The sequence below is a fragment of the Echiichthys vipera genome (assembly GCF_963691815.1).
Source record: "Echiichthys vipera genome assembly, chromosome: 9".
Lineage (NCBI taxonomy): Eukaryota > Metazoa > Chordata > Actinopteri > Perciformes > Trachinidae > Echiichthys > Echiichthys vipera.
The window spans coordinates 26,187,682-26,215,485 of NC_139834.1; the positions used below are offsets into that span (position 1 = coordinate 26,187,682).

Below are 27,804 nucleotides of genomic sequence, written 5' to 3' on the forward strand. Positions count from 1 at the left end.
TGTCATCTGTTTTTTGGAGGGACATGGAAAACTTGGTCTACAACAAAACTAAACAATACATAACAAGTAGACCAAAATATACTATTGCAATATTTGAACATGACGACAAATCAGTTTGATTCATAATAAACCTCATAATTCTGATTATTCCACATCCACAAGAAGACAATTTCCAAGTCCCTTCCTAACTTTAATGTCTTCACAGAAGAGTTTAATGCTTGTATAAAAAGTGGACGCACAATCATGTTGCCAGGGTTGTCTGTTGTTGGGTGCAGCTACTGTAGTCTGGCACTGGGTGAAATGGCATTTGCCAATCCTGCTGCTGCGTTGTTTGTCCCAGCAGCTGAGTGACCGGAGACGGGCAAAAACGAGAGTTCAACGACATTAAAACACACACCCAAATGGCTACGTTTCTCCTTGATCGGTAAGCTAACTTTCATGTTTGCCTAGCTGTAACGGCTAACTGTTACGGCTAACGGTAACTGTCAGTCAAACTCCTTTGCAATACTTGTCGGAGGAGATGGGTTCAAACAGGCTCAAACAGACTCCGGTCTCCTGTAGGCTACTGGGCCGGGTCTGACCAACCTGGCAACTTGAGTGCTGGAATTACGTTTTGTTGTTGCGACTGAGATCTTAAGACACTAGATGACGGTGTTCTGCTCATTCTCCATATTTAACCTTATTCAACCTTTAATTCAGACTAAATATATGTTTTTTACGTAAAAGCAATACTATCATTCTGTGCACCGTTGTGACGAAAAGAGAGCTGAGTCAGAAGGCAAAGCTCTCGATCTACTGGTCAATCTTCGTTCCTACCCTCACCTATGGTCATGAAAGCTGGGTCATGACCGAAAGAACGAGGTTGCGGGTACAAGCGGACGAAATGGGTTTTCTCAGGAGGGGGGCTGGAGTCTCCCTTAGAGAGAGGGTGAGAAGTTCAGCCATCCGTGAGAAACTCGGAGTAGAGCTGCTGCTCCTTTGCGTTGAAAGGAGCCAGTTGAGGTGGTTCGGACATCTAGTAAGGATGAACCCTTGGCCCCTCCCTAGGGAGGTGTTCCAGGCACGTCCAGCTGGGCCCAGGCCTCGGAGAAGACCCAGGACTAGGTGGAGAGATTATATCTCCACACTGACCTGGGAACGCCTCGGGATCCCCCAGTTAGAGCTGGTTAATGTGGCCCGGGAAAGGGAAGTTTGGGGTCCCCTGCTAAAGCTGCTGCCCCCGCGAGATGAGATGAGATGAGATGAGATGAGATGAGATGAGATGAGATGAGATGTACCCCTTAAAACGCCCCGTAGGTGTATTATTGTTATTATTTTTAAATAGAGCTTTTAATAAAGATTCTACATATTCAACCATCTCACTGCTGCTGTCAAACGTCTACCTAAACTCTCCCATAGATGGCGGTATCTACCTCGAACTCTGTTTCCGATTCGTGACGTGTGCAAAGAAGAAGAAGAAGAAGAAACGGACGTGACGTCGTCGTTCAGTCTTGCACGGAAACGGCTCACTTCACAACAAACCAGACCAATTTCTTTTTTGGATGTTCTGTACTTAATATTTTGTACCATAGACGCTTTGTATTCACAAATATTTCCGAAGGCCTGCAATAGTTTGTATATAAAGGCGCTACCTCGGCTAACTAAGTTAAGGCTAGACAGCCAACTTAAGCTAACACTGCGAGCTCTGTCAATCGAGCTTGTAGTGAAGTGACTTGTTTACGTTACGTACAGGAGTTGTCAGTTCACAGTATGGCCTGCACTTTGGAAAAAGTGTTGGGCGATGCCCGGACCCTTCTGGAGAGGCTGAAAGAGCACGACACGGCCGCCGAGGGACTGATAGAGCAGTCCGGGGCCCTGAGCCACAGGGTGCACAGCATGAGAGAGGTGGGAAATGCCCTTCCAGACAAGGTGAGGACAAGTAACGTCATCTCAACACGGTTTACAAGATAAGTCCTTCAAGAGCTGCACAGCTCAGTGCATCCACACAGAAGTGGTCAAACAGAACTGAGTTTAGTCTGACTTACTCATCAATTCAGAATAAATGTTATATATAGAATTTACTGCCACACAATTTTATATCTTTCATGTCTCTATGTTCAAAACCCAGGGGGATATGTCAACCATTGCTGGCAGAGATTATGCTCCTAGTTAGGTCACTTTTGGGTCCAGTTTACCTAAACATCCTTACAATTATACAAAATGATTCGCTCAGATGTTTTGCACAATGCGTATGTTTGAGATAACCACAACAATGTTAAATTCCTTCTTTGTTGAGTGGAGTTTGGCACGACATTCATTGATGGAGGATTAATTTCATATCTTGCACGATGCCCCTTTCTTCCAGAGACTAGGCTTTTTGTATGTTTGTGTATACATGTATGTTTTAAATAATGATCCAACCAGTCCAACCTTTTATAGTCGAAAAGCAACTTACAACAGTTAGTTGTTGTGAATGTCATGGAAACATTCCCATGGAGCTGAGCAGTACTTCAATCGTAGTTTACCTCTTGATGATTTTTTAGTAAGTACATTTTTATCAGAATAACATGTTTGCCTTGAAAAGGGAAATTAGGACCCTCTTTAACAAATGAAACACTAGCTTTGCTCTATCATACTGTGTTGTAGCATCATTATACCACTTTTGAAATATGGTAATCTTTCAGTTTTTAATACATATTTTTGAAGTGTATATAAAATATCCCTCTATGTCATGGTTGTTTTAATATTAAAACAGAGCAGCACATCTTTCTATTCCTCATCTATTCCCTACACTGTCCTATACTGCTCTCTCCTCTTAGTACACAGAGGACACTTCAGAGATCCAGGAGTTGACAAAATACAAGCCACATGTCCTTCTGACTCAGGAAAACACTCAAATCAAGGAACTACAGCAGGAGAACAAAGGTAAAAAAAAAACACCACTCTATTTTGTTGATTGTATGGCTGTTTTTTTAATAACTTTGCTAACCCTCCTCATGACTATCGCTGCAGAACTATGGTTATCTCTTGAAGAACACCAGTATGCGCTAGAGTTGATCATGGGTCGATACCGCAAGCAGATGCTCCAGCTGATGATGGCGAAGAAGGAGCTGGACACCAAGCCTGTTCTCAGCCTCCACGAGAACCATGCAAAAGTAAACCTACTCTTCTGTTCTCTCTTGTTCGTAGGTTAGGATTCAAATTGTAGTACATACAAAAATGCATCAACTTTGGGAAACGTCTTGTCTTCTGACTCTTCTCCAGGAAGTGCAGAGCCAGGTGGAGCGCATATGCGAGATGGGTCAGGTGATGAGAAGAGCAGTGCAGGTGGACGATCAGCACTACTGCTCTGTTCGAGAGAGGCTCGCTCAACTAGAGGTGAGCACAGTGCTTCAGAAGAATCAGGGACAACTGAAGACGTTTTTCTGAGTGAATCCATATTTTTGGGAAATGATTTCTAGAAATTGCACACTGATACTGTCTGTGTATCTTCATGTGTTATATTTCATAGGCATTAGGTTAGGTGAAGAGATCAGTAGTAATACATACAAACCTGCATTTTATCACCTACATAAATATACCTCAATTAATGAATATGTGCACATTCAATATTATGCATATTGTACTTTCAGTATGATCCATGATATTGGAGAGTATGATCATTATTGTAATTTTAATTGAAATCTATAGTTTAATGATTGTGGTGTGATTTTTGCGAGGATCTGTACCAAACATAGATTTTCTTCTTAAGTCTGTAGAATAGGAGTTGTAAGCTGGGACACCTCTGCAGCATGATACTTCATTCAGCATGGTGTTTTGACACATTTTGCCTTTAACAAATATCGTTTCCCCCTTGATTTGGATATTGCACTAATTCATATTACGATTTTGATTAAATTGCCATTAATTGTGCAGCCCCAGTAGAATTTACATTGAACTGCTTGTCATGGTTATTTGACAAATAATGATCCACAGTAAATTTCAATGACAGTGGTAAACATAAAAATGGCCGCCGCTCTGACTCTACTCTCATTCTGTTTCTATGATATATCTATATACACTGTAGATATGCCTGCTTTTAAACATGTTTTCATTTTGGTCTTAATTTCTCATTCTATGTTTTACATATAGAATCAGGTGATATGAATTTTACATTATATTACCTTCATTTAACTGACGCTTTTATCCAAAGCGACTTACAATAAGTGCATTCAACCATGAACATACTACCCAAAAAGTGCAAGAACCATGCGAGTACTTAGATATTTAAGTGCTCCAAAGTAGGCATGCAGACACAGTTGTGTTTTATGATATCCATCTAGAGATATTTACTGCCACCAATACATTAAGGTGGACGGAATTACGTTTGTGGCACTAACAACATTGAGCAACAATACAATTAAAACGGAATTTTTGTGGTAGAAAATAGTTTCAGCAAAACTGTTCACATTAGTGTACTGTATCTCAATTATCCACAGTACCAGAGATGCGGTTTCTTGAAGTAGATGCAACTGTTGGATTTTAAAATGTTTTATTTTTTGTAAGTCTTCAGTTCCGTCAACGTCACAGATGTAATTTCACTCACCTTGGGGTGGAGACCAAAATCCCAGAGACACTAATTAAACCAAAGTAGTTAGATACCACCAGAAGTAAGTGAGAAAATATGTGATGGTGCAACTTGGATGAAATCACTATTTACTTTATTGATCATTGGTCACATATGATTGTTAGAACTATGCAGCGAAATTGGACTTCCGCTTTCAACCCATCCCAATGAGCAGTGGGCAGCTGAAAAGCGCCCCGGGGGGCAATTCAAAGAACAACCACTTCGACTCCTGTGCCACAGTCGCCCTTCTCAACTCTCAAATTTCTGACATTTGTCCTTAAATATATGGTTATTCCGTTTTGTTCAGATTGAGAACAAGGAGCTGCGAGATCTCCTGGCCATCAGCAAGAGCTCTGTGAAGGCAGCGAGAGAAGAAACCAGCCAGCCAGCAGCAGCGCAGGAACAGTCCCCTCAGCCAGAGTCCTACGAGTGATCAGAACAGCTTCAGTGTTAACTGTGGTTGGGGCAACAAGAGCAGGACACAGGGTTGATGATCTCTTTAATATCATTATGATTTTTTTTTTACATAAGATTGAATGCAGTCAAACCACAGCATATTTTCTTGTAGCGAATGCCAATTAAACACAACATTCTGGCTACCAGATATATTTACCTGCAGGTGTATCTGGGTGATGGCTATTGTTTTCATATGTACAGTATGTGTATTATCACTGCAGTGTTGGAGTGAATTTCAGTGGGAGCGAAGACACACATGTACTGTAGTAAAGGCAGTAAAGGCAAAGGGGATTCATTTAGTTTTTGGCCAAAGACACTCTTTAAGGTCACAGTTTCTACCTCTTTGGTGCCCCTTTGCTGTTCACACACACTCACACTCACAAAGTGTAAAATACTCACAACCATCCCTGATATGAGTTCACTTGAAGGCCATTGAGAAGCCAACTTGTAGTCTGCAGCATTTTAAGAGACTGTGCTTGATAATCACTCTGCCAACCCGATGACTTTTGGCTGTTTCACACAGTTTGCCTGCTGAGGAGTGACAGTGGATCATTTGTATGTGATTGTCTATAATTTAATGGATTTGATATGTTTGATGATATGTCTATTTGTATAATTCACCTAGGGTTCTAGTACTTATGTCCTGTGTGTTAAACACCAGTTTTGTAGTTTTGGATGCAGAGGTGTCCAGCTGACGGCACATCTTTAATGGTAACAATTTCAAAATGTGCCAAGTTTATGTGAAATAGATATCAAATGTATGTGTCAGAAATTGTACATTGTCATCTCAGGAAATCAGTGTTAATACGGTGAGCGTGCTGTAATGACTCCACGACAGTGTACAGGTCTGTGTCAAACGGAATTTAATTCCGAAAAAATTTAAAATACATTTGTAATAAACACCGTGTATGTGAATAATTATTTCTGCCATAACAGTAGACAGTAAGTACTGACTTGGGGTGAATTACCTCTATGCTTCACCACCTCAAGATGGCACCAATAAGCCACTTTGGTTTTAAGGCATCGCGAGGTTTGCAAGAGTGGTGTAATGCTGCGTTCAAGTGAAAACGTATAAAGAGCTTTCGCAACAAAAGATGTACAAAAATAAAGGTATTTCACCTGCTTAGGACGTCTCCCCAACATATATTATATCGAGCAGACCAAGTGGGGTTGTTTTTTTTTTAAAAGAAACCACAGCATTTTGTCACGTCCCCATGCGTTTAAACCGTAAAATCCTACATTTCCTACAGCATTTGAAAGCAGCACCAGAGCTAATTTGACAGTCTGGAAGAAGCAAGCTAGTGTTCAGCATGTCTGAAAATGAACTGGGGAAAAAGTGGGACCGATGCCTGGCAGATGGAGCCATTAAACTCGGTAAATATCCCAAAGTCTTCCGCGTACAACGACCTCGTAATGTCCGCGAATAAGGACGAAACAAGCCGCAGTTGTTCCTGTAGTCCACATCTGTCATTGACTGGGCGAGAGGAGGCTAACTAAGCTAGCCATAAAGGGCTTGTAAAGGGCAACTGAACCACCGGTCAGATATCTGCTAATTGTTTGTTTTGATACGTTGAAATTAGAGTTAAATCTGTACTTTAATTAAAGAAAACCCGTGCAACGTTAACGTTTCTCATAAATACCGTTGTCCCTTAACGTTACATATTGTTGGAAAGACCCTCAGAAGGAGGGAAATCATGAATCATGAACACACACATAACATTTACTTTACCACCATGGGCACTTTCCATTGTCTCGGTTTATAAGTCCCCAGAAATGGGAGCAGGGTGAAGTTGAGCTCATTTATTAAAGTCAGATTGATGAATCATCGGTATTACAGCCCAGTGGATCCAGTAAGCTTGTTTAAAAAAGCCTTTATTTATGTTCGTACTGCTAATAAGCAAAGCACCATAAATAGCAGATGTTTGAGTAAACTTTGGACAGCTATTGCATTGACTTTAATGTAAAAAATGCAATGAGAATAATGGATTTATTACCAAACCTTAACAAACCCAAATTGGCAAATGAAACTTACACAATTAATTTGATCATAATCTTAGCAAAATATTCTATCCATAACACGATTTGTCTTATCAAACTATTCTCCTTTTTATATTTTTAAAGATCCAGATTTTAAATCATATTCGACCACGATGAAAAACTTAAAACACAAAAATAATACATGGATAAATAAATCAAATGTACTCCCTTAGTTGAGCAGACCCCCGTACTGTTTTTGTTAGTCTTCATTCCTTCTTCTATGTTTTACTGTTTCTGTACATTTTAATTTATTATTTTATTATTCTTTTTATATTTAGAAATACATTTTTGGTATTGTGTATAACTCTGGAACCTGTAAGAAAAGTAATGTTAATATTAAATCTTATCAATAAAAGAAAATAGGTCCGCCATAACAAAAGAAAAGTTGTTAGGATTCAAACAGATTAAAAATGCCATATTATTGAGCACTTTCAGGGAAAAGATGGTGGCAATACTGTGACGTTACTTCCTGCCACCTTAGTGTATGAATGAGAGTACACGTTCAGATCTAGTATCAAGTTTTTTTACATTTAGTAGAAAGAACTGCATGAGACATGTTGTGCTTTGACTGCATGAAAGATACACAACACATAATGTTAATGTATGTCAACAATATGAAGTACCGCTAGATTAAGCACACCATTTTACTTTCACTTTTAACTTTCCCTTTGTTTAGTTGTACCTATGTCGCACACTGCTAATCTGATTTTCATGGTTCTATGCTCAATGCCAAAGAACTATTCTATTCTAAAGAACATAACTATCCATTAAAGGCACATTGTCATCCTTGTCGTCATAATGTTGCTGTTTGTATTTCCCCCTCTTTTTCCAGGCACTGGGCTGGGGTTAGGAATCGTGTTTTCGGTCCTGTTCTTCAAACGTAAGTCATTTCAATGGATTGTCGCTGTTCCGCATCTTGAACCTTTAATTGAGCTCAGAGGTCTTTGGCAGGAGAGGAGCAGGAGAGTTAGGAGCAAGGCTTAGCTGCCGCAGCACCTACAAGCAGTTGTCTGCTAAACACTTTCACTTTCTTTTTTTACGCAGTCTAACAGTCTTTTGAGTGTTTTGGTTAAAAAAAGACCCTAGCTGAACACATTATTCAGTGTGAAATGATAATTGAGAGTGCTATCATTGTGAGAAGAGCATCAACAACACTTATCATCAAAAGCCCAAAGAGGAGCATGTTAATATTAAATCCTCAAAGCAATTTCAGTCAAAAGCAACTGGACTTGGTTATTTCAGAGGGAGCAATTTTAGTCAAAAGCAACTGGACTTGTTTTTTTCAGAGGGAGCAATTTCAGTCAAAAGCAACTGGACTTGGTTATTTCAGAGGGAGCAATTTTAGTCAAAAGCAACTGGACTTGTTTTTTTCAGAGGGAGCAATTTTAGTCAAAAGCAACTGGACTTGGTTATTTCAGAGGGAGCAATTTCAGTCAAAAGAGACCAAGTCCAGTTGCTTTTGACTGAAATTGCTTTGAGGATTTAATATTCACATGCTCCTCTTTGGGCTTTTGATGATAAGTGTTGTTGATGCTCCTCAACGATGATCTGGACAAATGAGAACATTCACACGCTTGGTAAATATAAAAGTTAAAGTTGTACTCTGTAAGATTGTCTTTTAAGTTCCTATCCATCAAAGAGTGAGTTAAAACAATGGTGATTAATCATATGACTCCTAATAAAAGCACCTTTTCCCACCGAGTATTCCAATATCCGTGTCTGTGGCAACATTCCCTCTCTAAATGCAAATGGACTGCCACGTTAGTGACACTGCTGACAGTGGTTGGTCTGCCGGGTGAAGCTCGTCACTACCGGTTATGTTGTGTTCACTTTTACTTGGAAATCAGGAACTTCCAGCGTCTGAGTCTGGCTTGTAGTAAGGGCAGAAGTGTAATAGGAACATGTGTTTGTGTGTGGATCAAAGAGGGGAACATATAGGGGACGGACCATAGTGTGTGTAGAGAGGTGAATGTGTGTCAATAAGAGCAAAAACAAAAAAAGTCAACACACACAGTGACCGTGACAAGATGGAGGGCTCTGAAAGAACAGTCTCGTCTGCTATTACATCTTACCGCCAAAGAGGCCGCTAGAAACAAGTTGTCTCAGATCTTACGGATTATGACTTAGTACAGGAAAAAAAGACAAACAGACAAGATGTCACAACAATAGAGTCCGACGCATGTGGGATTTTTGAGATCAATATGTGTTAGAGAGGAACACCAATCACCAATAACTGATATGACAGTTGATGCAGATCATTTTAAATAGCTCAATAGAACTCTATGTTTTTGTACAAGTCATCTGCTGACCATTTAAATAAAGAACAAGCATCGTTTGCCACATTATATGTTCTGTATGAAAAAACTCTTAATATCGGCGCGCAAAGGACGACATGTCTGTGATTGGCCAACAATAAAAGGGTCAGACTGGGATTTCACACACCCTCTCTGGTATGTATTTAATAACACTGTGACGTGTGTGAGGAGAGATAAAGTACGTGTTTGTGTTTCATTTGTAGGACACACCTGGCCGATTTCCTTCGGCTCAGGAGCGGGACTTGGCATGGCATATGCCAACTGTCAGAACGACCTGCGATCCTTTTATGTGGCGCACAGAAGGGAAAAGGTTTGTGCAATAAAACACATATGGACCTAACAACAACTTACAGACATAACTCCTTAAATGTATTACCACATAACAACCCCCTTGTCATTGTTTATTATTATTTATTATATTGTTTATGTTAATCAAGGTTTATAACTGATTTCTATTTTCTTCGACAGGAGCAATAGCTGCAAGTCATCGAGGGACTCTCGTTTTTATTTTTTTGACTGGTTCTTTTTATTTTGTTATGTCCGTGGGAGAGTCACCATTTGCACTGTTCTACAGTAATATCCTTGTCTCCCTGTTGAACGATCCATCCCAGTATGACTCTGTATGATTTGTATGTGCCTGATCAGGACATAGTGATCTGTGTATATTTAATAAAATAACAACAACCAAAAAGGATGCCCTGGTGATTCATTTTTCCTCAGATGAAAACCATTAAAGATCAAAAAAAACCTCAGCTCTTATACATTAAGCAGTACCGCTGATACTTGAGGGAGTAATAGGAGTCAAGTGTTAATGCAGCTTTGAATAGGTGGAGATTCAGTTTATTCCTGAATGCAAGTGGGAGTGCTTTTCTGAGAGGGTGTCGTGGAGGAAGGTGGGGAGAGCAATGCAAATGCTGTCCCAGAAGGTGGTGGGTGAGAGGGAGGTCAGGAGGTTGGCAGCAGCTGATCGGATGTGGCAGATGACAGCGGCATAGTGATGGAAGAGATTAGTCAGTTACAAGGCGGGGGTATGAAAACTGGGAGTTTTGCATATTAGGATTAGTATTTGACAAGGCTATTGAAATGCTGAAGTGCAAATGGTTTTACCTCACGCATGCTTTTATTTTCTTTTGTATTCTGCTCCTGTTGGGAAGTGAATAATGATCACTGTCTGGACTTAGAATCATGTAGGAACAAGGTGAAGAGACTCAATTGTTTGTTGACTGTATGGTATGAGTTCAACCCAGGTCTACCACCGATGGACTGACACCTTAATCTACTACGATATCTGTGGGTTTTAATGACATATTCAAGTATTGCCCGTACAAAAATGTTCACATTTATTGCTTTAAAACACAGCCACCGTGAAAATCATCAGACTTTTTGACACTGACAATAAATGAAACGATTGGAAATATAAGACAAAGCTGCACGAACGTCTGTAAATTAGGTGTAAGTATCAGTTGTATGGAGATCACTTCAAGGTTTGATAAGTGAGTTGAGGTGAAATACACCTATATATGTGAAGTCAAAAAAGTATTAAATCAGAGACAAGGCTACAAGAACACTGACATGGCATGGACTGTAGAAGAACTTCTACTGTAGAGTAGAAACGCTTAATTATATCTTGTGTGAATCAACGTGGAAAAAGCAAGAGGGTGGCTTTCAGATATTTTTAAAAGGCTACTGCTGCTCTAACAGAGAGAAAAACATGAACAATGACAATGACTTGAACAGTTCAATAGATCTGACACTGTGTGTATACATTGTACGGCAGGCTGAATGCACAATTACCGAGTAATTCAACTATTGGAGAAAATCAGTCACATCTTGTACCTCATTAGGTAAAAACACCATGACCAAACATGGAAAAAGACCACCCACACCAATTCCTATGCTGGAGAATTAACATTTCTTGGCTGTGATTGTGCATGGTAATACATTAACAGCTCAATGCTTTGACACGCTCCTTCTCAAAAGCTGCGCGCTCTGGCTGGGAGGCGCGCTGGAGTGGTCGACACAGGGATTAACGGGGAACGAGGGATATAGAGGCAGCGTTACAAAGACCATGATACCTGTAGATCACTTATGAACAGAGTCTTGCTTACAAATGACTGCTTCTCAATATTGTGACGGTCTCTCTTCCTCTAAGCTGTTTCTCAGAATAAAAGGACTTGTGAAAGGCAGCAGAGCTCCGGCTCAGCAAAGGACTTGTGGAAGCTGTCAAATTCCACTTCTGTGAGGTGAGGTGTATTTCTGAGAATTGGTCCTCGTTCTTTTCATCTTCAGTAGCTCCTCTCACCGGCGCAGCTCTCGTATGCCTAGTCGAGCTCATCTCTCCGTGTGCCCTCCTCCACTGACTGTCATCATTGTGACAGGCTGCTTGGAAAACCCACTGTCAGCCGTCGAAAGGCTCATTCTGGCTCTTAGCTGTGGATGAGGCAGGGACATGCTTGCCAGGATGGAGAGATGAGTGAAACTGTGTTAGTGGCAGCATGTATCCCAACCAAAGGGAGATGGAGCTATTTACCCATGGAGAACAGTGTGGTTAACCTTGACAGGGCCAGGGTTGGACGGCTTCTCAACACAAGACCTCAGCGGCTTCTTTTTATTCAACAATGTCCCTAAAGTAGGAGCTTTGGCTGCAAAGAAGAACTGGTTAAGGTGCTAAACATCTGGTGGTGCCTGTAGAGGAACCTTCAGGAGCTGGTCCATTGATTGTTGCTAACCAGCACCATGGCTGACTCTCACTTGTCTGGCTCTGTAGGAAGCTACAACAGCAGCTCTCCAGCCACCAGTGCTTGGAACATCACTGGCAGCGGCCCGTGGTTGTTGGCCTTCATGCTGACTGTCATCATCCTCATGACAGTCTGTGGCAACATGTTGCTTATCGCTGTGGTGTTTGCCCATCGCTCTTTGCGCTGCACCTCAAACTGCTTCCTGGTGTCTCTGTTCCTGTCCGACCTAATGGTGGCGCTCGTCGTCATGCCCCCAGCCATGCTCAATGTCCTGTGTGGAGCCTGGGTGTTGTGGCCTGCCTTTTGCCCAATTTGGCTCTGCTTTGACGTCATGTGCTGCAGCGCGTCCATCCTCAACCTGTGCGTGATCAGCCTGGACCGCTACATCTTCATCATCTCACCTCTGCGCTACAAGCAGAGGATGACCCCACCTCGGGCGTTGCTCCTGGTAGGAGCTGCTTGGGGGTTGGCAGCACTGGCGTCCTTCCTGCCTATTGAGATGAAATGGCACAGCTTGGGCCATGGGAGTGGACACTCTGATCCAGGGGTCAGCAATAGCAACATCAGCTCTTACTCTGACACACTGTACCCAGCGTCCTACTTTCAGCTGTCTCCATCAGGAGGACTTTCTTTCCAGTGCCGCCTGCGGGTCACGCTGCCCTTTGCCCTGGTGGCATCTGTACTCACATTCTTTTTGCCCTCCAGTGCTATTTGCTTCACTTACTGTCGGATCCTTCTGGCAGCGCGGAGGCAGGCGAAGAGGGTCGCAGCGATGAGCCATCCACCACACCCGCATCCCTCTCTAGGGGAACCTTCCAGGCCTCCTTCACCGGGGGTTGCAGCAGGGCAAGGTCAGCAGGACGGAGATGACTGCAGTCACCAAGAACCTCCTGTGTCACAAAATGTGCCGGTAAGCAGAAGAGACCAAACTGTAAAACAAGTCAACCAGGGCAGATATATACTTATAGGTGCTCGGTGTAGGAGTGCTGACCGAGACAGTGAATACAGAACTCAACAGTTCTGAAGAGAGGGCCAAACCAAAAAGCCTCGTAAAAGAGTAGCCTTAAGCAGAGCAGACCTTAATGAGAGTAGGAGTTGAAAAGGTGGATTCTGTGAGTGGCACAATGATAATAACCAAATGACAGTTGTCCATCTATTCTAAGAGTTTCTGATTTTCAATTTGGGTTTTTAGGTGACTCATGCCATTCACTTTAACGTCAACTCGATTTTTAAAAGTTCAATATAATCCAAGTGCAGCAATTATGTTAATCTTATGATAATACATGCTTCAAATGTTCCTTTAAAAAACCTTCAAGAACACTGTGTGGAAGCTGTTTTTGGCAGCTGAATTTGCATTTTTTTACCTCTCTGAGACCTCCAACCACTTAAATGTCCTGATGTGCTTGGTTATAAAAGTACTTTGGCATTGACCTAGTTTGTAAGTACACAGCATCTAAAGTGACTGACATGGCCCAAACTGTTTTAATGTTTCGTGCAAACTGCTGTGTTCAACATCACAGAGATGAACAGACTATGCAGTGAGGCTATTTAGTAATACATATGTCTGTTGACATGGTAAATACCTTAACTTCATCCATCATTATCAGGCTGTTAAAAGAATCAGAAGGGATACAATCTAAATAACGCTGCAGCTATGACCTGAAAAAGGTTTTTTTTGCTCTTCATTTATGAAAGAAAAGTAGAGATCCAGTGAAAGGGAAGAGGTGTAAAAACCAGCGCCCAAAAATGAGTCGACAAAGATCCTCTCCACACGTAGTCTGTCACATTTGCCTACAGTGAAACCACACAGGCACACACACACACACACACACACACACACACACACACACACACACACACACACACACACACACACACACACACACACACACACACACACACACGCACACACAACCACACTTATTCTGAGAAACTCTTTACACTTGTGAGTTCTCGGTTTTTCCCATCAAGTAGTTTTAAAATTACATTTTTTCATCCATCCTAAATATTCTGTATCAGCTTTTTCCAACTCTACATTGTAGCCAAGTGACACTAACAGAGTACTCAAACCTTTTACTGCTGCATCATTCCATTAGATGGAAATATTTTAGATATCTTGTGCATCATTTTATACACAACTCCCCCAGGATTAAGCCTGATATATTGGGTATCTTTAGTAATTTCACAATCCCCACAGACATTTTAAATGAAATACTCTGTGGGTTTTGGCTGCACATCATCCGTTTGAAATGATCGGCCCAACGGTCAATGAAGTTTAGGTCACAACTTGATAAATTGATACAAACTGGACAGCTTCACTACCTTAATGCATTAAGGAAGCCAAAATGAATTTAAGTCAAGTAATTTGCTTGTGATTGATCAATGATTCAATGATTATTGTAAGCAAGGGACATTTACGTTGTTTATATCTAAGTAATTCTAGGATTTACCATTTCTATTGCTCTCTACTGTCCACAGCCATCAGTTAACAGCGAGCGTCGTCTGGCTCACAGGCAGGGTCGGAGGGCACTGAAGGCCAGTCTGACACTGGGAGTCCTCCTGGGGCTCTTCTTCAGTGCTTGGCTGCCCTTTTTCATCACCAACATGGCTCAGGTCAGTAGAAGGACCAGACACTGACTATGACACAACGAAAATGAAAAAACATACAGATAACATGACATGTTCGCGTCCATCTGACATGTCAAACAACTAAGCTGGAATGGGCAAATAGCTGAAATCTTTCTAGGTTACATTCACCTATGCACGGGCGAGTGTTCGTAAAGATGTGCAACAATTAAAACGTCTGATGTTGTATGTCCTTTACTAGAAAGCTCTACTCTACCATATATAGTTGAGACACTTTATGTCAGTTCTCTCACACATTTATATGTGCGGTGGGCTCCAAATCAGTGTGAAATACATGCAAAAGAAAGAAAAAAACACACTTGGATACCGGTCTATTTTGGTGTTGGCCAGCATCGGCGTCACAGCCTTGCAAGCTACCCAATGAGGAAATAGGTTGGCATTTCAGCTTTGTGCAGCTGACTCATTCCTAAACCCAGAAAACAGCACGCCAGTGCCATTTATAATTATTATATTCGTTTAAAGTAGTTGATTTTGATGTGATAAGACACACACTCATTAGTCAGTGAACAAACAAACCTCAGCGAGAGTGAATGAATGTTTAAAAAACAGCTTCATCTAAATTGGTAATGACACTTGTCCTGTTTTTCAAGCTTTCAATGATCCAGTCATTTTGATTTCCCATCTGTGCCCTCTCGCTTTCCCCCTGCATAACATAGAGCACAGAGACTTGACTGTGTCTGTGCTCTCCTTCCTTTTCACACTCAATGTGGTGTGTGAAACGCACCCCTCCTTTCTGTCCTATTCCCACCGCCTCCCTGTCTCATCTTGATGGTATTGGAAGCTCTCCTCTAACAGCTGTCTCCTCCTTCACTGTCCTTGTCTAAACCTACTGGTAATGTTCAAGATCAGTCGCAGACGCAAATGTATTTACAAGTTCTCCTTGGGGGAAATTAGATAAGGAAAAGAGAGGTGGACAGCCCAGAGAGAAAGACAATTTCTCTACTTCTTTTTGATGTTCCAAACTCATAGGGGCCCAAAGGCACATGGCAGGTAAATAAATAAATACATGTTACAAAGCATGTGGCACATTGGCTTTTTAACTCCACACTACTGCAGAATGACGACTTTCTTAAGAGAAAGAACATTTAGATTAAATTATTGCAATTAACAAATCTTCATTGAAGGAGCCCAGGCATAAAAGTGGATTCATTAGGGATAAAACAATTGAGTTTGCTTCCAATCTAAATGAATCCCAGCAGCACATCCAGAAATTAGAAAAAGGCGACTCTACGGTGGCTCTAAAGTGCAAATCATATAACACAACATTCTTAAACAACATACATTTATGCTAACCTGATTTTGGTTGGAAGTTTATATGCGCTATGAATTTAGAATACACCATTTTGCCAAAAAGGATAAATAGGCTACATGCATGGACAATCCATAAATGTCTTTTTCTATTTGATTATCTCTATACTGTATATTATATATTATGATTAAAGGTAACTTATTTTTACAAGTTTTTTAAACAGTCATGATTAAAATGTGTGTTCTTGAGTCTAACAAACATGTTGAATTCATTTCTTCTTCTTTGAAGATTTACAAAGAAAATATTTTGAATATTTAAATTTTAACATTGTTTGGGGTGGACCCCGCCTCATGCCGGATGTCAGCTGGGATCGGCTCCAGCCCCCCGCGACCCCGACAGGGACAAGTGGTTGAAGATGAATGAATGAATCTATTTCTTGTTTCCTAGTTTGCAGTCTTCTACTTCCTTAACTGTCTTTGCATATCAGAAGAACAAAACCAGCAGTAGGAATGTATATTATGTTGCCCACGTGCTCAAACCAAACGCACACACCCTCATAAAAACATTGGTCCATAGCGCTATGGACCAAAAACTCTGCAGGGTGCCTTTAAGATTACGTTTCTCCATATTATAGAGAAATATATATTTCTTTACCCATTCTCTGTATTATTTTTTATCTGGTTTATTTCTGTAATTAATTATCTTCACATTTTTCCATAACGTGCTGAGGCTTTAATAACTGCACTACCCACTGTCTTCATTCAGGCAGTGTGTGAATGCGTCCCCATTGCGCTCTTCGACGCCATCACCTGGCTGGGTTACTGCAACAGCACGATGAACCCCATCATCTACCCGCTGTTCATGAGAGACTTCAAGCGAGCTCTGGGGAAGCTCTTGCCCTGCTGTTCCTCGCAGTCCCCCAGAAGACCCTCACCGGCGCTCTCCCTCTCTCTCCGCAACTCAGGAGAACCTAACATCGCCAGCAGCCCCCCAACTCCACTGGCCTCTGACCCTACACACCCGCCCGCCACCGCCACTGATGCCGTCAACCTGCTGGATGCGGAGCATGCTGGCATGGAGTTGCCTCTGCTTCTGCCTAATCAGGTCGACACCCTGGATTGAATGGAAATGCTAGTATGATAGGATTTATGGTGATTCGAGACAAACATTGAGACTCATAATTCTTGATTTATTCACTGCGAGGTGAACGGTTCTATGGACACAAATTCAGTAAGCTCCGCTTGTTTTATCTTGAAGTGTGTGGTTCTTTCCAATTATGAGACATGGTTGAATAAACCGATACAGGTGCATTACCAAAACAACTAAGTCGGGGACTATCTTCAGTATAAAGAGTGCCAGTAAACCCCGAAACTCTCTGGTAAGCAGCGCTTCACATTGGCGTGAGCGAACAGTGAAAAGAAAGGCAATGAAAAAGACACATTGACTGAAATAGCCAGGCCTTATGGAGTTTAAATTACTGTGATAATATCCATAGCAACCAGGCCCACAGATGAAATGTAACAGGACGAGAGGATCGTAAATATCACGTATGTTGAAGCATGCTCTTAAACCTAAAATGTAAAGTATTATTAAATAATATGTATAGGTATTTGATCTCACAGTGAGTTTAGAAAATAAATTATGACACTATTTATAGTTTCTTTTAAAAAGTACCTAATTTACAACATTATAAATTGTTATTAAATTAATACGTTAGTCTAAAAACAAGCCAGTTCATTCAGGGGATTTTCACTTGAGGCTGCCATATGTGTGCACTGACCCTTTAGCCGTGTCTGGCACGCCAGTGTGTTGAGAATGGAATAAATATTTTCTCCAACAAAGCTTCGATGCTGAAAAAAAAACTCGAGAGGACGAGATTTTACAGGGGAGCAGCTGGTCCAGTAACATGCTCTTTTACAAGTTTGGCTGCCTTTGTTTGTGCGTGTGCTCCACAGTCCAGTGTGTATCATCCCAGCTCCATGATATGTGTTCGTTATCAGGGCCAGCCTCCTCGACACCGTCACTCGGGGCAGTAAAAGCAGATGCAGTGGCGTCGTTCTCCTCAGATGTAAGTGGTAAATTGTTCCTGTCTGATTCTGAATCATTTAATGAGTCCAGCAGGTCTGAAATATCAGGGATGTCCCAACCGTCACCCATCTCCTCTGTCTCTGCGACCTCTTTCACGTCTCCACTTTCTCCTGCACGAGTCTCTTCAGCTTGGTTTTGTGTCTCGGTCACTTGTTGTTCATTGGGGGTTTGGTCAGGGATGTCCACTGCCCCCTTTGCAACTATTACAGGCTGAGGAAGAGCAAGGGAGCCTCCTGGGACTTCTTTGGTGGGAACTCCTACTGCCACCAAGATGGTGTCCATCTGACGCATGTAGTCCAAGTGACCTTTCACCTGGGAAGAAGAAGAAACATGGTTTTACTGTCCGTGACTAAAAAGGGTAACTTATTTCTTTGTATATTACAGCGTAGAATTTCAGACCTAGGTGAAGCATTAGAGGTTCAACATGTCACTCAACTGAACATTTAAAAAAAGACAGATCATATGTAGACATTGTCCAAAGTCCCCTTTCACACATGTAGCTGACAGCAGGAGACTGTCCCGTGTCAGACGCATCCTTACTTGGATGCGTCTGAAAATCCTCTGTTTGGTTTCGGTGAGGGGTGGCGCCCGGGTAGAGTGTGCAGGAGGCAGGACATGATGCGGATTACACCGAGGCCAGGAAGCCAGTTCGCATTTTGGTTACAAACAACAGAGTCCTTCCCGTCCCTTGAATTTGTCTGACCATTTCAATGTTGACCCTTACCCACAAAAGTTCCTGAATCACGTCGTCTCCCCGTTTTTGTTGGTGGCCTCATATAAACCACCCCTCTTCTTCACCCTCAGAGATTTGTTTTCTTCTGGTTTCACGCCAGCCACATGATAGAAATGTCAACGCGCCCACTCGCTCCCTGTACATTCAATGTGCTGCTCTATTCACACGTCGGCTTAACTGAACATTACACAAAAATTGGTGTAAGGGAGCTGACAGTGTAGAGTCTGTTTGATGTGCGGTCAATCTAACTCGCACATTTGCGGTCTCTAGATGATTTCAGGTTTGCAGTGCATGTGTGAAAGGGGCTCCGGTTTTGTAAAGCATCACCTAGTTTTGTTGAACCAGATGTTGACGGTTCATGTAGAATCGTGTTGATTTACAGGGTGGCAGAAAGGCGTGGTTGTATACTCAAACAGACCAGCAGGGGCCTTAATTTTACTTTCATTTTATTAAAGCAATACAACTGTGTCTTTTAAAGTGCTAATAAAATGAAGTATTTAATAATACTGAATCAAAAAGTCAAAGACGCCTTATATTTTTTCAGGCATATGTGACATTTTTATGCTTGTGTCAATTTGTGGCGACTGAGCTTTTTCGCAAATTCAAGCACTTTCAATTGACCTAAAACCAAAAGTTCCAGGCTCTCAAAACCTTTATCATCACGTCTGTGGATTTGGTTTCTTTCAAATATGAAAGGTTTATGGTTTACATGACTGATTGTGTAGATGAAATACAAGATTATGTTGAAAATCAAGCTTTTTTGAAGTATATTCAAATTCAAGCATTACGACACATGAGAATAAAACAAAACAATATAACGATTCAAATTCAGCATTTTCCAAACTTCTAAGACTTTGTAAAAACCCTGTGCGTGTGAGTTTCTTTACAGGTGAAAACCTTGACATGTTTAATCATTTTCAGCTCACATGTTCTACAAACCATGACCTTTAGAGGCCTAATTACAATATAAGCTGCAACTCACCACAGAGGAAAGGTCCACATTGATTATACGCCGATCCTGGATGTTGATTGGCTGTAGCCCAGCCACACACAGTTGTGCAGATGAACTTCGATACAAGAACCCCAGGAGCCAGTCCCCTCTGGTAGATGGATAGTTGAGAATGTAATTTATTCATAAAATAATGTAATTTATTCAAAAAAACATTTGACCTCAAATGACGAGTGTATACAAACTATAAAGCAACTGTTCGCTTTAACTGTATAAATGTAGACATTTCACTCCGTGCATACAGAAGGATAGAGCTCGGTTAGATTACCTGCTGTAGCCATTCACTATTTTTCCAGCCACTACCCTGGTCATTCTCTCCCAGGCCTTTTCAGAGCCGTCCACAGGGGCCCCCAAGAGGACTACATCCTCCACTACTCCTTCACTACCTGAGGAATCACAAAAACACAGGACTCAACTAGAGCCGCAACGATTTGTTTCAAATATTAAATTAATCACCAACTATTTTGATGATCAATTAATCGTGAGTCATTTTTTATTAGGAAAACAAGGGCAAAATTATCTGATTCCAGCACCTTAAAGGTAAAAGAGTAAAGGGAATATCTTTGAGTTGTGGACAAAACAAGACATTTGAGGACATCATCTTGGGTTTTGGGGAAAAAAATGGGAAAAATGTAGATCAGTGTTTGCCAAACTACTAATCGACAGAACAATCAATAATGACAATTTAGTTGCAGCTGGAGAATCAACTAGGTTTTAAGTATAATGCAAACAAATGAGGATAGGAGATAATGAAGGACTTAATTGGAATAATCACGGTTTGATTACACGAGGAAAAACCCCATTTAATGCTTATTGTAACAATTCTGCTCTGCTGGTCTTTAAAAGTCATGACTTCAACCCAGGGATGTCTCACATAGATCACAGACAGTCAGTGCTAGAAAATATGGATATGATTCCAAATCCAATGCATAATCAAAATGTGGTTTGCACCACAGACAAGTGTTCATACCTTGGTCATTGGCAAGCTCCTGTAGACAGTAGTAGATAACTCTGGCCCCGAGACTGAAACCTATGAGGCTGACAGGACGCTTCCCCTTCAAATACGGAACGAAAGAAAGAAAGAAAAAGAAAAAGATACACAATTCTGAAGCAGCTTTCATCCTCCAGTGTTTACTGAGCATAATGTCATATTTCAGGTTAATAAATATGGTATTTCATTTAAAGTTTTGTTCTTTTATTCTAGGAGTCAATCAAAAGGAACGATTAACAAAAAGCTCATGGTTGAAGTTGAATTAATGCAGTTAATAAAGTGTGTACACAAAATATTCAACCAACCCTTCTAGGGCAACAGCTGACACAACACTGTGGTACGCTACGGTAAAGTGTGTCTTAACAGAGGTTAAGAGTTCGTAGCATACCTGCTGTCTGCTTCTCAAAACCTGTGCCAGGTGTTTCCCCACCTCAGCGGAGCGGTTCAGACAAACACACCAGGGGTTGTCAATGACGCTGGCTGCTGCCAGCAAAGACGCAGGCCACGTCAGAGCGGCCACGATGCCTGGACAGTGTGATGGTGTAAAAGACATCAATGCAGTACCAAGGGTCATAATGACACAGGAACAATTGCTAGATAAGATAGCCAGAATCGTTTAACATTAATAAACTCATTACCAACAATCAATTTTACAGTAGCATTAACTTTTTACATCCTGTGTCACACATCACAATGTGAAGTTGAGAACAGAAAATATAAATAAGTATAAACACTCCTGTTTCCAAATACAGATCCACGGAATACACTTATGAACACCGTCCTCCCACCTGAGAGCACCGTGTACTTGAGCGCCTCCTGGGCCACCATGCTGACCAGCCCATCCAACAGAGAGGCCATGGCTGAGCCCAGATCCCTGAGGAAACGTGACTCCCACGCCAGGCAGTACTGCTCCCCACACTCCCCCAGGCTGCACCACGGGGCCTGGAACGAACCTGGAAGACAGCACTTGTGTTTTTACGCAAATGACTGAGCAGCACTTAGGTGAAGTGTTTTTTACCCATTGTGTATAAAGGAGGTACTGAGCTTGTGTGAGTGTATTTTTTAGTGGGGGAAGAGAGCTGCATTGTTTTTATGTAAAAACAAGCGTGGTTTGTTTGCACAATCTCAGGTGGACACTGGTAGTTGTAGAACATAATGTGTACATCATTTTTCTTCTCAGCTTTGCCTCAATATTTGTATTCTTCCTTGTTTTTTGCCACCTACTACTTTAACACTGTTCAACATAGAAATTCATTTAAGGGGCGCCCCGTGGCTCTGTGGTTAAAGCAGGCACCTCATGTTCAGAGGCTAAAAGTCCTCGCCTCAGCGGTCTCTGGATCCACTCAGACCCGCTGCCCTTTGCTGCATGTTATCCCCTCTCTCCCCATTTTACTTTAGAAAAAGAGAAAGAAACTTCATTTAAACTTCAAAAAAGTGCAGCTCATTGACTTCCGCTTGATATACTTTATCTATACACTGCTGCCAAAAAATATATTTTTATTAAAGAGAGGAGTGTGTATCTTTTGCATTAATTCATTCTTTTTTTGCTATCTGTAATTTATATATTTTATATGAAAGTAATTTTACATGGGAATGACGGCACACGTGGTTGTGTGGTTGTGTTGCAGTGAGTGTGTGTGTGTGTGTGTGTGTGTGTGTGTGTGTTCGCGTGATACCATCGTATAGTGAGTTATGATTCCCACCCATATTGAGGACATACAGACAGTCACTTCAGTGGAACGCTAGTAGTTGTAGTGAGAGCAGAGGCTGTACTTACTGTATTTACCACTGCAGAGCCACCCCGTCACTGTGATGGTCAGGTGAAGATGCTTCCCAGAGTTCAGTGGCAGGAATTCAAATTCCTCGATTGCCCCGACACACTTATTCATCTTATAGCCTGGAAAATCGATGTATGAAAATTAAACAAAGGCTGAGAAATGCAGAAATTAAAAAGAAGATGAGGAAAGGTACAGGTATAAAGCACCGCAAAAATGTATTTATCAAGGTCAGTCAAAATTACCAGTCAGTCCAGCTCCTGCTGCTCCAAACAGGGAGGCCATGATTGCAATGCCAGTGGCTGAGCCCAGAGCAGCGGCCCCTCCTGCCCCCAGCACAGCACTGGCCCCTGCTGCCACCAAGGGGGCTGCCAGCCCACCTGTCACGCCTGGCAAAGGCACAAAGAGTGCAGTCAATACAGGAAAAGACATTAGAAATAGGCCTGTGTCCACGTACTGTAAGATACTTGATGTTTCAAATGCACATTTAAAGTTTTCAAAAGCAACTGAAGCAGGAATAATCACCAATCACAGTTCCTCCGCCCACGGTGGCTAGACCAATGAGGAGGTAGCGTCGCAACTTTCGCCCTCTTTCTCTCCTCAGCCGCCGAGAAGACTCCTCTCTAATAGAAGAACAGTCACACCGATCATCTGTATTAGTTTAAACATTTAGGAGCTCTACAAAGTAAATGTGAAATGACGCTGCAGGTGCATTTAAAGTGACTTTGTGAAAACAATAAGCTGCTTGTCTGTGCCACACACAACTATCTTCAGGCTATCGTTTTGGGTGTGACTGGTATGCACAGTGTTTGTGTTGTTTAAAGGGATAGGTCTGATTTTTTCTAAAATTAGATTATATGAGGTACTCATCCTTAGTCAGCTTAAACTGATATTGAATTTATTTTTAGGTGCTGCCCCCATCCACAGCAGTGTATTGGTTAACTCACTCTATCTGCTTCTCCAAACCAGGGGGCATGCTATGGATAAGTACCTCATACAACCACACTTCAGATCTGAACTGTCACTTCACAATAAGATAAGTTATTCCTTTATTCTTCCCCCAAAGTAGGGAAATGTCCTTTTTACAGCAGCGAAGTGGATAGCAAACATAGAAGAAGCCTCAATAAGAAGAAACAGTAAATTCTAGAACATGTAGAAAAAATATGAACTATGTAAACACGGAAATATGAAATATAAGAATAACAGGAACAATACATACAATATTTTTATAATATTGTGAATTTACACTAAGGCACGGAGGAAAAATGAAAGTATTGCACATTGTGATCGAAATTCACCTGAGCTAAGTATTTCGCGAGGTGAACCCTGTTGGTGAACATAATAGTGCAGTCTGACAACCACAAGATTCGGCAAAAAGAAGCACCATGTAAATGTAGCACCTGACACAGTCACAGTCATATATCATCCTTCCTTCCTTCCTTCCTTCCATGCAAACGTAACTTACTCGCTCTCCTCCCCTCCCTCCCTCAGCCTCTCTCCCAGTGTTTCCTCAAACTCCTCCAGCTGCTGTGGCGGGACTCGTAGCAGAAAGCTGACATGGCGGATGAGAACCCGCGATCTGGCATCATACTTGCCTGAGTGAATGACAGACCATGGAGGTGATTAAGAAACAGGCTTACTTTACACCAACTTAATGAAGTATACAATGAATTCATTAAAGTATTCTTACCATCTTTGACAGAGAAAGACACCAGGTCCTGTAATACAAAGTGAGAGCTGGTTATAATTTGTTCATTCATTCATCTTCAACCGTTTGTCCCTGTCAGGGTCGCGGGGGGCTGGAGCCGATCCCAGCTAACATAGGGCGTGAGGCGGGGTCCACCCTGGACAGGACACCAGTCTATCGCAGGGCACATAGAGACAAACAGAGACAGACAACCATTCACACCTACGGGTGATTTTAGAGTCATCGATTAACCTAACACATGCATGTCTTTGGATTGTGGGAGGAAACCGGAGAACCCAGAGAAAACCCACGCAGACACGGAGAGAACATGCCAGGAACCCTCTTGTTGTGAGGCGACAGTGCTGACCATCACACACCAAATTGGTAAAATACAATGTAATTAATGTTAGCGTAATTAAAAACGATCGATAAAATTGATCCATATTGAAACAGTCCAATCAAAACACCATTACAGTATTAGAGTAACACAACACCTGTATGATGGGAGTGGCTCCAGAGGCCAGCAGTGGGTCGGCCTGTAAGATGGAGAGAAAGGTGTCGGAGCCTTCGAAGCCCAGGCCTGACAGGAAAGCCCCCATAACCGGCATCACCGACTCATCCAGGTCCAGCCAGCGGACCAGGCCCTGCAGATACTCGTCCCTGAACACACTGAGAAACACGCAGCTCAGGTTCACACTTGAGTGGAAGCATTATTATTCAGTTTAGTTAGAAAGTTATAAATGCAATTAACAAGTGGAAGAAGAAGTTGCAGTTGTTAGATATGTTTCATTTGTGCAGAAAAAAAAAAAAACACTGTTTATGTCAATGGAGTCTGGTGGCTTTGACAAGACTATAGAACAGCATAGAAAGCAAAGGTGTATTGATAACTTATAATATAGTGTTTATAGTGTTTGTTGAAATACTGTAGGTATGACAGTTAATCACACTGACATCAGTCACTTATCCCTTAAATAATATGTGAAATTAGAGGAAGGTAGATGGTAGCTTTTTAGCTTACTAAGAGAAAACACACACACACACACACACACACGCACACACACACACACGCACGCACAATGCCATGATGACATTATCCTTCATGGCTCCGTTACCTGTTTTCAGGTCCAGTAAATAACTGGCCCAGAGAGACGCCGCACAGTGCAGCATAAGCAAAGCGGCCCTGTTCACTCAGCCGCCTGCTGATAATGTCGTCCAGGCTGGGGTCACGTGGTGCATCTTGTGTTGATCCTGCCCCCCCTGGGTCTAAGGTGATACATGGACAAAGCTTAATTATTAACTTTGAGGTAGCAGTTTGACTCACTCCATAGAAGAAACCAAACACAAGTGACACATTAAGTCATATTAAAGTCACATTAAGCATGAGTAAAGCCTTTACAGGGTATCGTATTTGCCCTGAAGGGTACACGAACAATGTGTAAGAATATTTGAAATTATTTTTGATTTCATCATATTCACAAGTGTGACTAGCTAAGTAATCTAAATACGTTTATTCAAGTAATGCACTTATATTTTACTTGAGTAGTTCCACGTTAGACTACTTTATACTATTACTACACAAAAATTTGGAGGAAAATATTAGTACTAGTACTTTTCCCCCCACTGAATTTATTTGATAACTTAAGTTGCTTTGCAGATGAATAATGCAAAGATACCCAGAAGTAGTTAAAGTCATAAAAATGAGCTCCACCAAATGCCTCTGATACGGCTTTAAATACTGATATTGTTACCCGTGGTTACGCAAAACTACGACTCTCGAACTACATAATTAAAGACATTCTCTGTATAACATGAGATAGAAACGATAGAAATCATATCACATCCATGCAGGGATAGCAGGCCGAATATAAGCTTCAGCCGTTAAAAAATAATTATAATATACGTATTTTTAAACGCTGGTATCGGATCGGTACTCGTATGGCCAGGTCAGGTTTTCTGAATCAGAAAAATGGTAAAATATAATCCAATAATGTCATATTATTCTGAAATGGGCTATTCTGCATAATGAGTAGGCATACATGTCTCTTTTGGTAAGTTACTTTAGGTAGTCTTATATTTTTCTAAATTCAGATTTTAAATAATATTCGACCACTATGGGAAACTTAAAACTCAAAAATGATAAATTGGCAAAAACTATAAGTTTATTTAGGCATTTCAAATTGACTCCCTCAGTTTAGCAGACCCCAATACGTTTTTGTTTTTATTATTCTACATTCCTTTTTCTATGTTTTACTCTCTGTACATTTTAATTTATGTTATTATTAGCGTCCTGTCCAGGGTGTACCCCGCCACGCCCATTGTCATCTGGGATCGGCTCCAGCGCCCCCGCGCCCCCGACAGGGACAAGCGGTTGAAGATGAATGAATGAATGAATTATTTCTACATTTAGAAAGACATTTTTGGTATGTGTATAAATGAAACATTTAGACATTAAGTCATGTTTATAACGAATATTTTAGATAAAAAACAACAACAAAAACAACTTTAAGTAGCGTGTTTTGATGCTAGCGATAGACCTATACGTTATATTGGTTTTACAGGTGTATCATATCGGCCGATGCGGGCTGCTGCGTTCGCACAGACAGGTGTCCACAGGCAGCTCCGTGTTGCTGGAGACTCGTAACATTTAATATCATCATGCATAATTTTTAGGATGTAAATTAAGGGGGGCAATAGTAGTATCAGCTCCATATACTGGCTCAAGAAAATCGGCAGTCCTTATCGGTCATCGACTAAGGCTGAGGTAAAAAAACATCAGTATCAGCATCGGCCCTGAAAAATCCATATCGGTCGACCCCTAGTTTATGTTTTCAATTAAAAAACAACTTTCTGGATGCTAACGTTAATACTTTGTACTTTACATTATATTTGAAATGTATTTCTACACTGCAGTATTGATAAGTTTAAAAGTAAAAGGTCTGCACCACTGTTTAGCAATACATTCATATCCAGAGTGATTTAAACAAGTGACTTTCAACGACACACAAACTCAGCGCTTGTTAGCTGCTACAAACAGCTGTCTGACAGTGGCCGTTAGCTAGTTGTCTAACGGTTCACCGGTAACCTTGGATACCGTCGCCACTTTAATAACCGTCTCTACTGCAGCATTGGCGGACATAATAGACAAAGTCTGAGTGGTACCTGGAGCAAAGTCGGTGTCCGTACTGCTCTGTTTTCCCTCCATGGCCACAGTTATCTCAACTCTGTACAACAAACTTTAGTTGCGTTCACGTGTTCCTCCTGAGCTCTGACATCTGACAATTACACATAATAATACTTATAGTAACACATACCATTTTGGTGGCAAATATTAACCAAACCACCAATGTAAGGAAAGTATTCCTTGGGGATGTTTTAAAATATTAACCCGCATATAGCTAATTCGTGCTGGACTGATACGATAAATAGTAAAAAATGTATGTTTGAAACATCTTTGATGAAATGACTGTTACTTTTTTGTTTCTTATATCACTGTTA

At 41.4% G+C, this 27,804-nt stretch overlaps 4 protein-coding genes across 4 annotated transcripts; 3 read left to right on the forward strand and 1 right to left on the reverse strand.

The window, feature by feature from the left end:
- Positions 1-1,498: 1,498 nt before the first annotated feature.
- Positions 1,499-5,893, forward strand: sike1 (suppressor of IKBKE 1). The gene is made up of 5 exons (XM_083919721.1): positions 1,499-1,908; positions 2,799-2,904; positions 2,992-3,134; positions 3,244-3,357; positions 4,893-5,893. The coding sequence occupies exons 1-5, from the start codon at positions 1,750-1,752 to the stop codon at positions 5,016-5,018; spliced, it is 648 nt and encodes a 215-aa protein (XP_083775847.1). The 5' UTR covers positions 1,499-1,749; the 3' UTR covers positions 5,019-5,893.
- Positions 5,894-6,310: 417 nt separating this feature from the next.
- micos10 (mitochondrial contact site and cristae organizing system subunit 10) lies at positions 6,311-10,073 on the forward strand. The gene is made up of 4 exons (XM_083919722.1): positions 6,311-6,415; positions 7,911-7,958; positions 9,597-9,703; positions 9,862-10,073. Exons 1-4 carry the CDS (start codon positions 6,352-6,354, stop codon positions 9,868-9,870), a joined length of 228 nt encoding a protein of 75 aa, XP_083775848.1. The 5' UTR covers positions 6,311-6,351; the 3' UTR covers positions 9,871-10,073.
- A 2,056-nt stretch (positions 10,074-12,129) lies between these two features.
- On the forward strand, positions 12,130-17,148 carry htr6 (5-hydroxytryptamine (serotonin) receptor 6; the record flags this gene model as incomplete). Its single annotated transcript, XM_083919720.1, has 3 exons — positions 12,130-13,041; positions 14,610-14,744; positions 16,792-17,148. 3 exons carry the CDS (start codon positions 12,130-12,132, stop codon positions 17,146-17,148), a joined length of 1,404 nt encoding a protein of 467 aa, XP_083775846.1.
- A 259-nt stretch (positions 17,149-17,407) lies between these two features.
- On the reverse strand, positions 17,408-27,524 carry tmco4 (transmembrane and coiled-coil domains 4). Its single transcript, XM_083919449.1, has 14 exons — positions 27,469-27,524; positions 25,422-25,572; positions 24,804-24,978; positions 24,313-24,340; positions 24,088-24,217; positions 23,148-23,245; positions 22,868-23,011; positions 22,625-22,744; positions 21,636-21,800; positions 21,236-21,372; positions 20,827-20,911; positions 20,125-20,242; positions 19,830-19,947; positions 17,408-18,426 (listed from the first exon to the last, which is right to left on the reverse strand). The coding sequence occupies exons 1-14, from the start codon at positions 27,509-27,511 to the stop codon at positions 17,941-17,943; spliced, it is 1,998 nt and encodes a 665-aa protein (XP_083775575.1). The 5' UTR covers positions 27,512-27,524; the 3' UTR covers positions 17,408-17,940.
- Between the last annotated feature and the right edge of the window lie 280 nt (positions 27,525-27,804).

Bases quoted from the DNA above. Each gene is read 5' to 3' on its own strand.
- sike1 (XM_083919721.1), top strand. From the start codon at position 1,750: ATGGCCTGCACTTTGGAAAAAGTGTTGGGCGATGCCCGGACCCTTCTG. The intron at 1,909-2,798 runs GTGAGGACAAGT...CTCTCCTCTTAG, and splicing joins GAAATGCCCTTCCAGACAAG to TACACAGAGGACACTTCAGA. The intron at 2,905-2,991 runs GTAAAAAAAAAA...CTATCGCTGCAG, and splicing joins ACTACAGCAGGAGAACAAAG to AACTATGGTTATCTCTTGAA.
- micos10 (XM_083919722.1), top strand. From the start codon at position 6,352: ATGTCTGAAAATGAACTGGGGAAAAAGTGGGACCGATGCCTGGCAGAT. The intron at 6,416-7,910 runs GTAAATATCCCA...CTCTTTTTCCAG, and splicing joins AGATGGAGCCATTAAACTCG to GCACTGGGCTGGGGTTAGGA. The intron at 7,959-9,596 runs GTAAGTCATTTC...TTTCATTTGTAG, and splicing joins TTCGGTCCTGTTCTTCAAAC to GACACACCTGGCCGATTTCC.
- tmco4 (XM_083919449.1), bottom strand. From the start codon at position 27,511: ATGGAGGGAAAACAGAGCAGTACGGACACCGACTTTGCTCCAG. The intron at 25,573-27,468 runs GTACCACTCAGA...GTATCACCTTAG, and splicing joins GGACACCGACTTTGCTCCAG to ACCCAGGGGGGGCAGGATCA. The intron at 18,427-19,829 runs GTGAGTTGCAGC...TCTTCTTCCCAG, and splicing joins ATGTGGACCTTTCCTCTGTG to GTGAAAGGTCACTTGGACTA.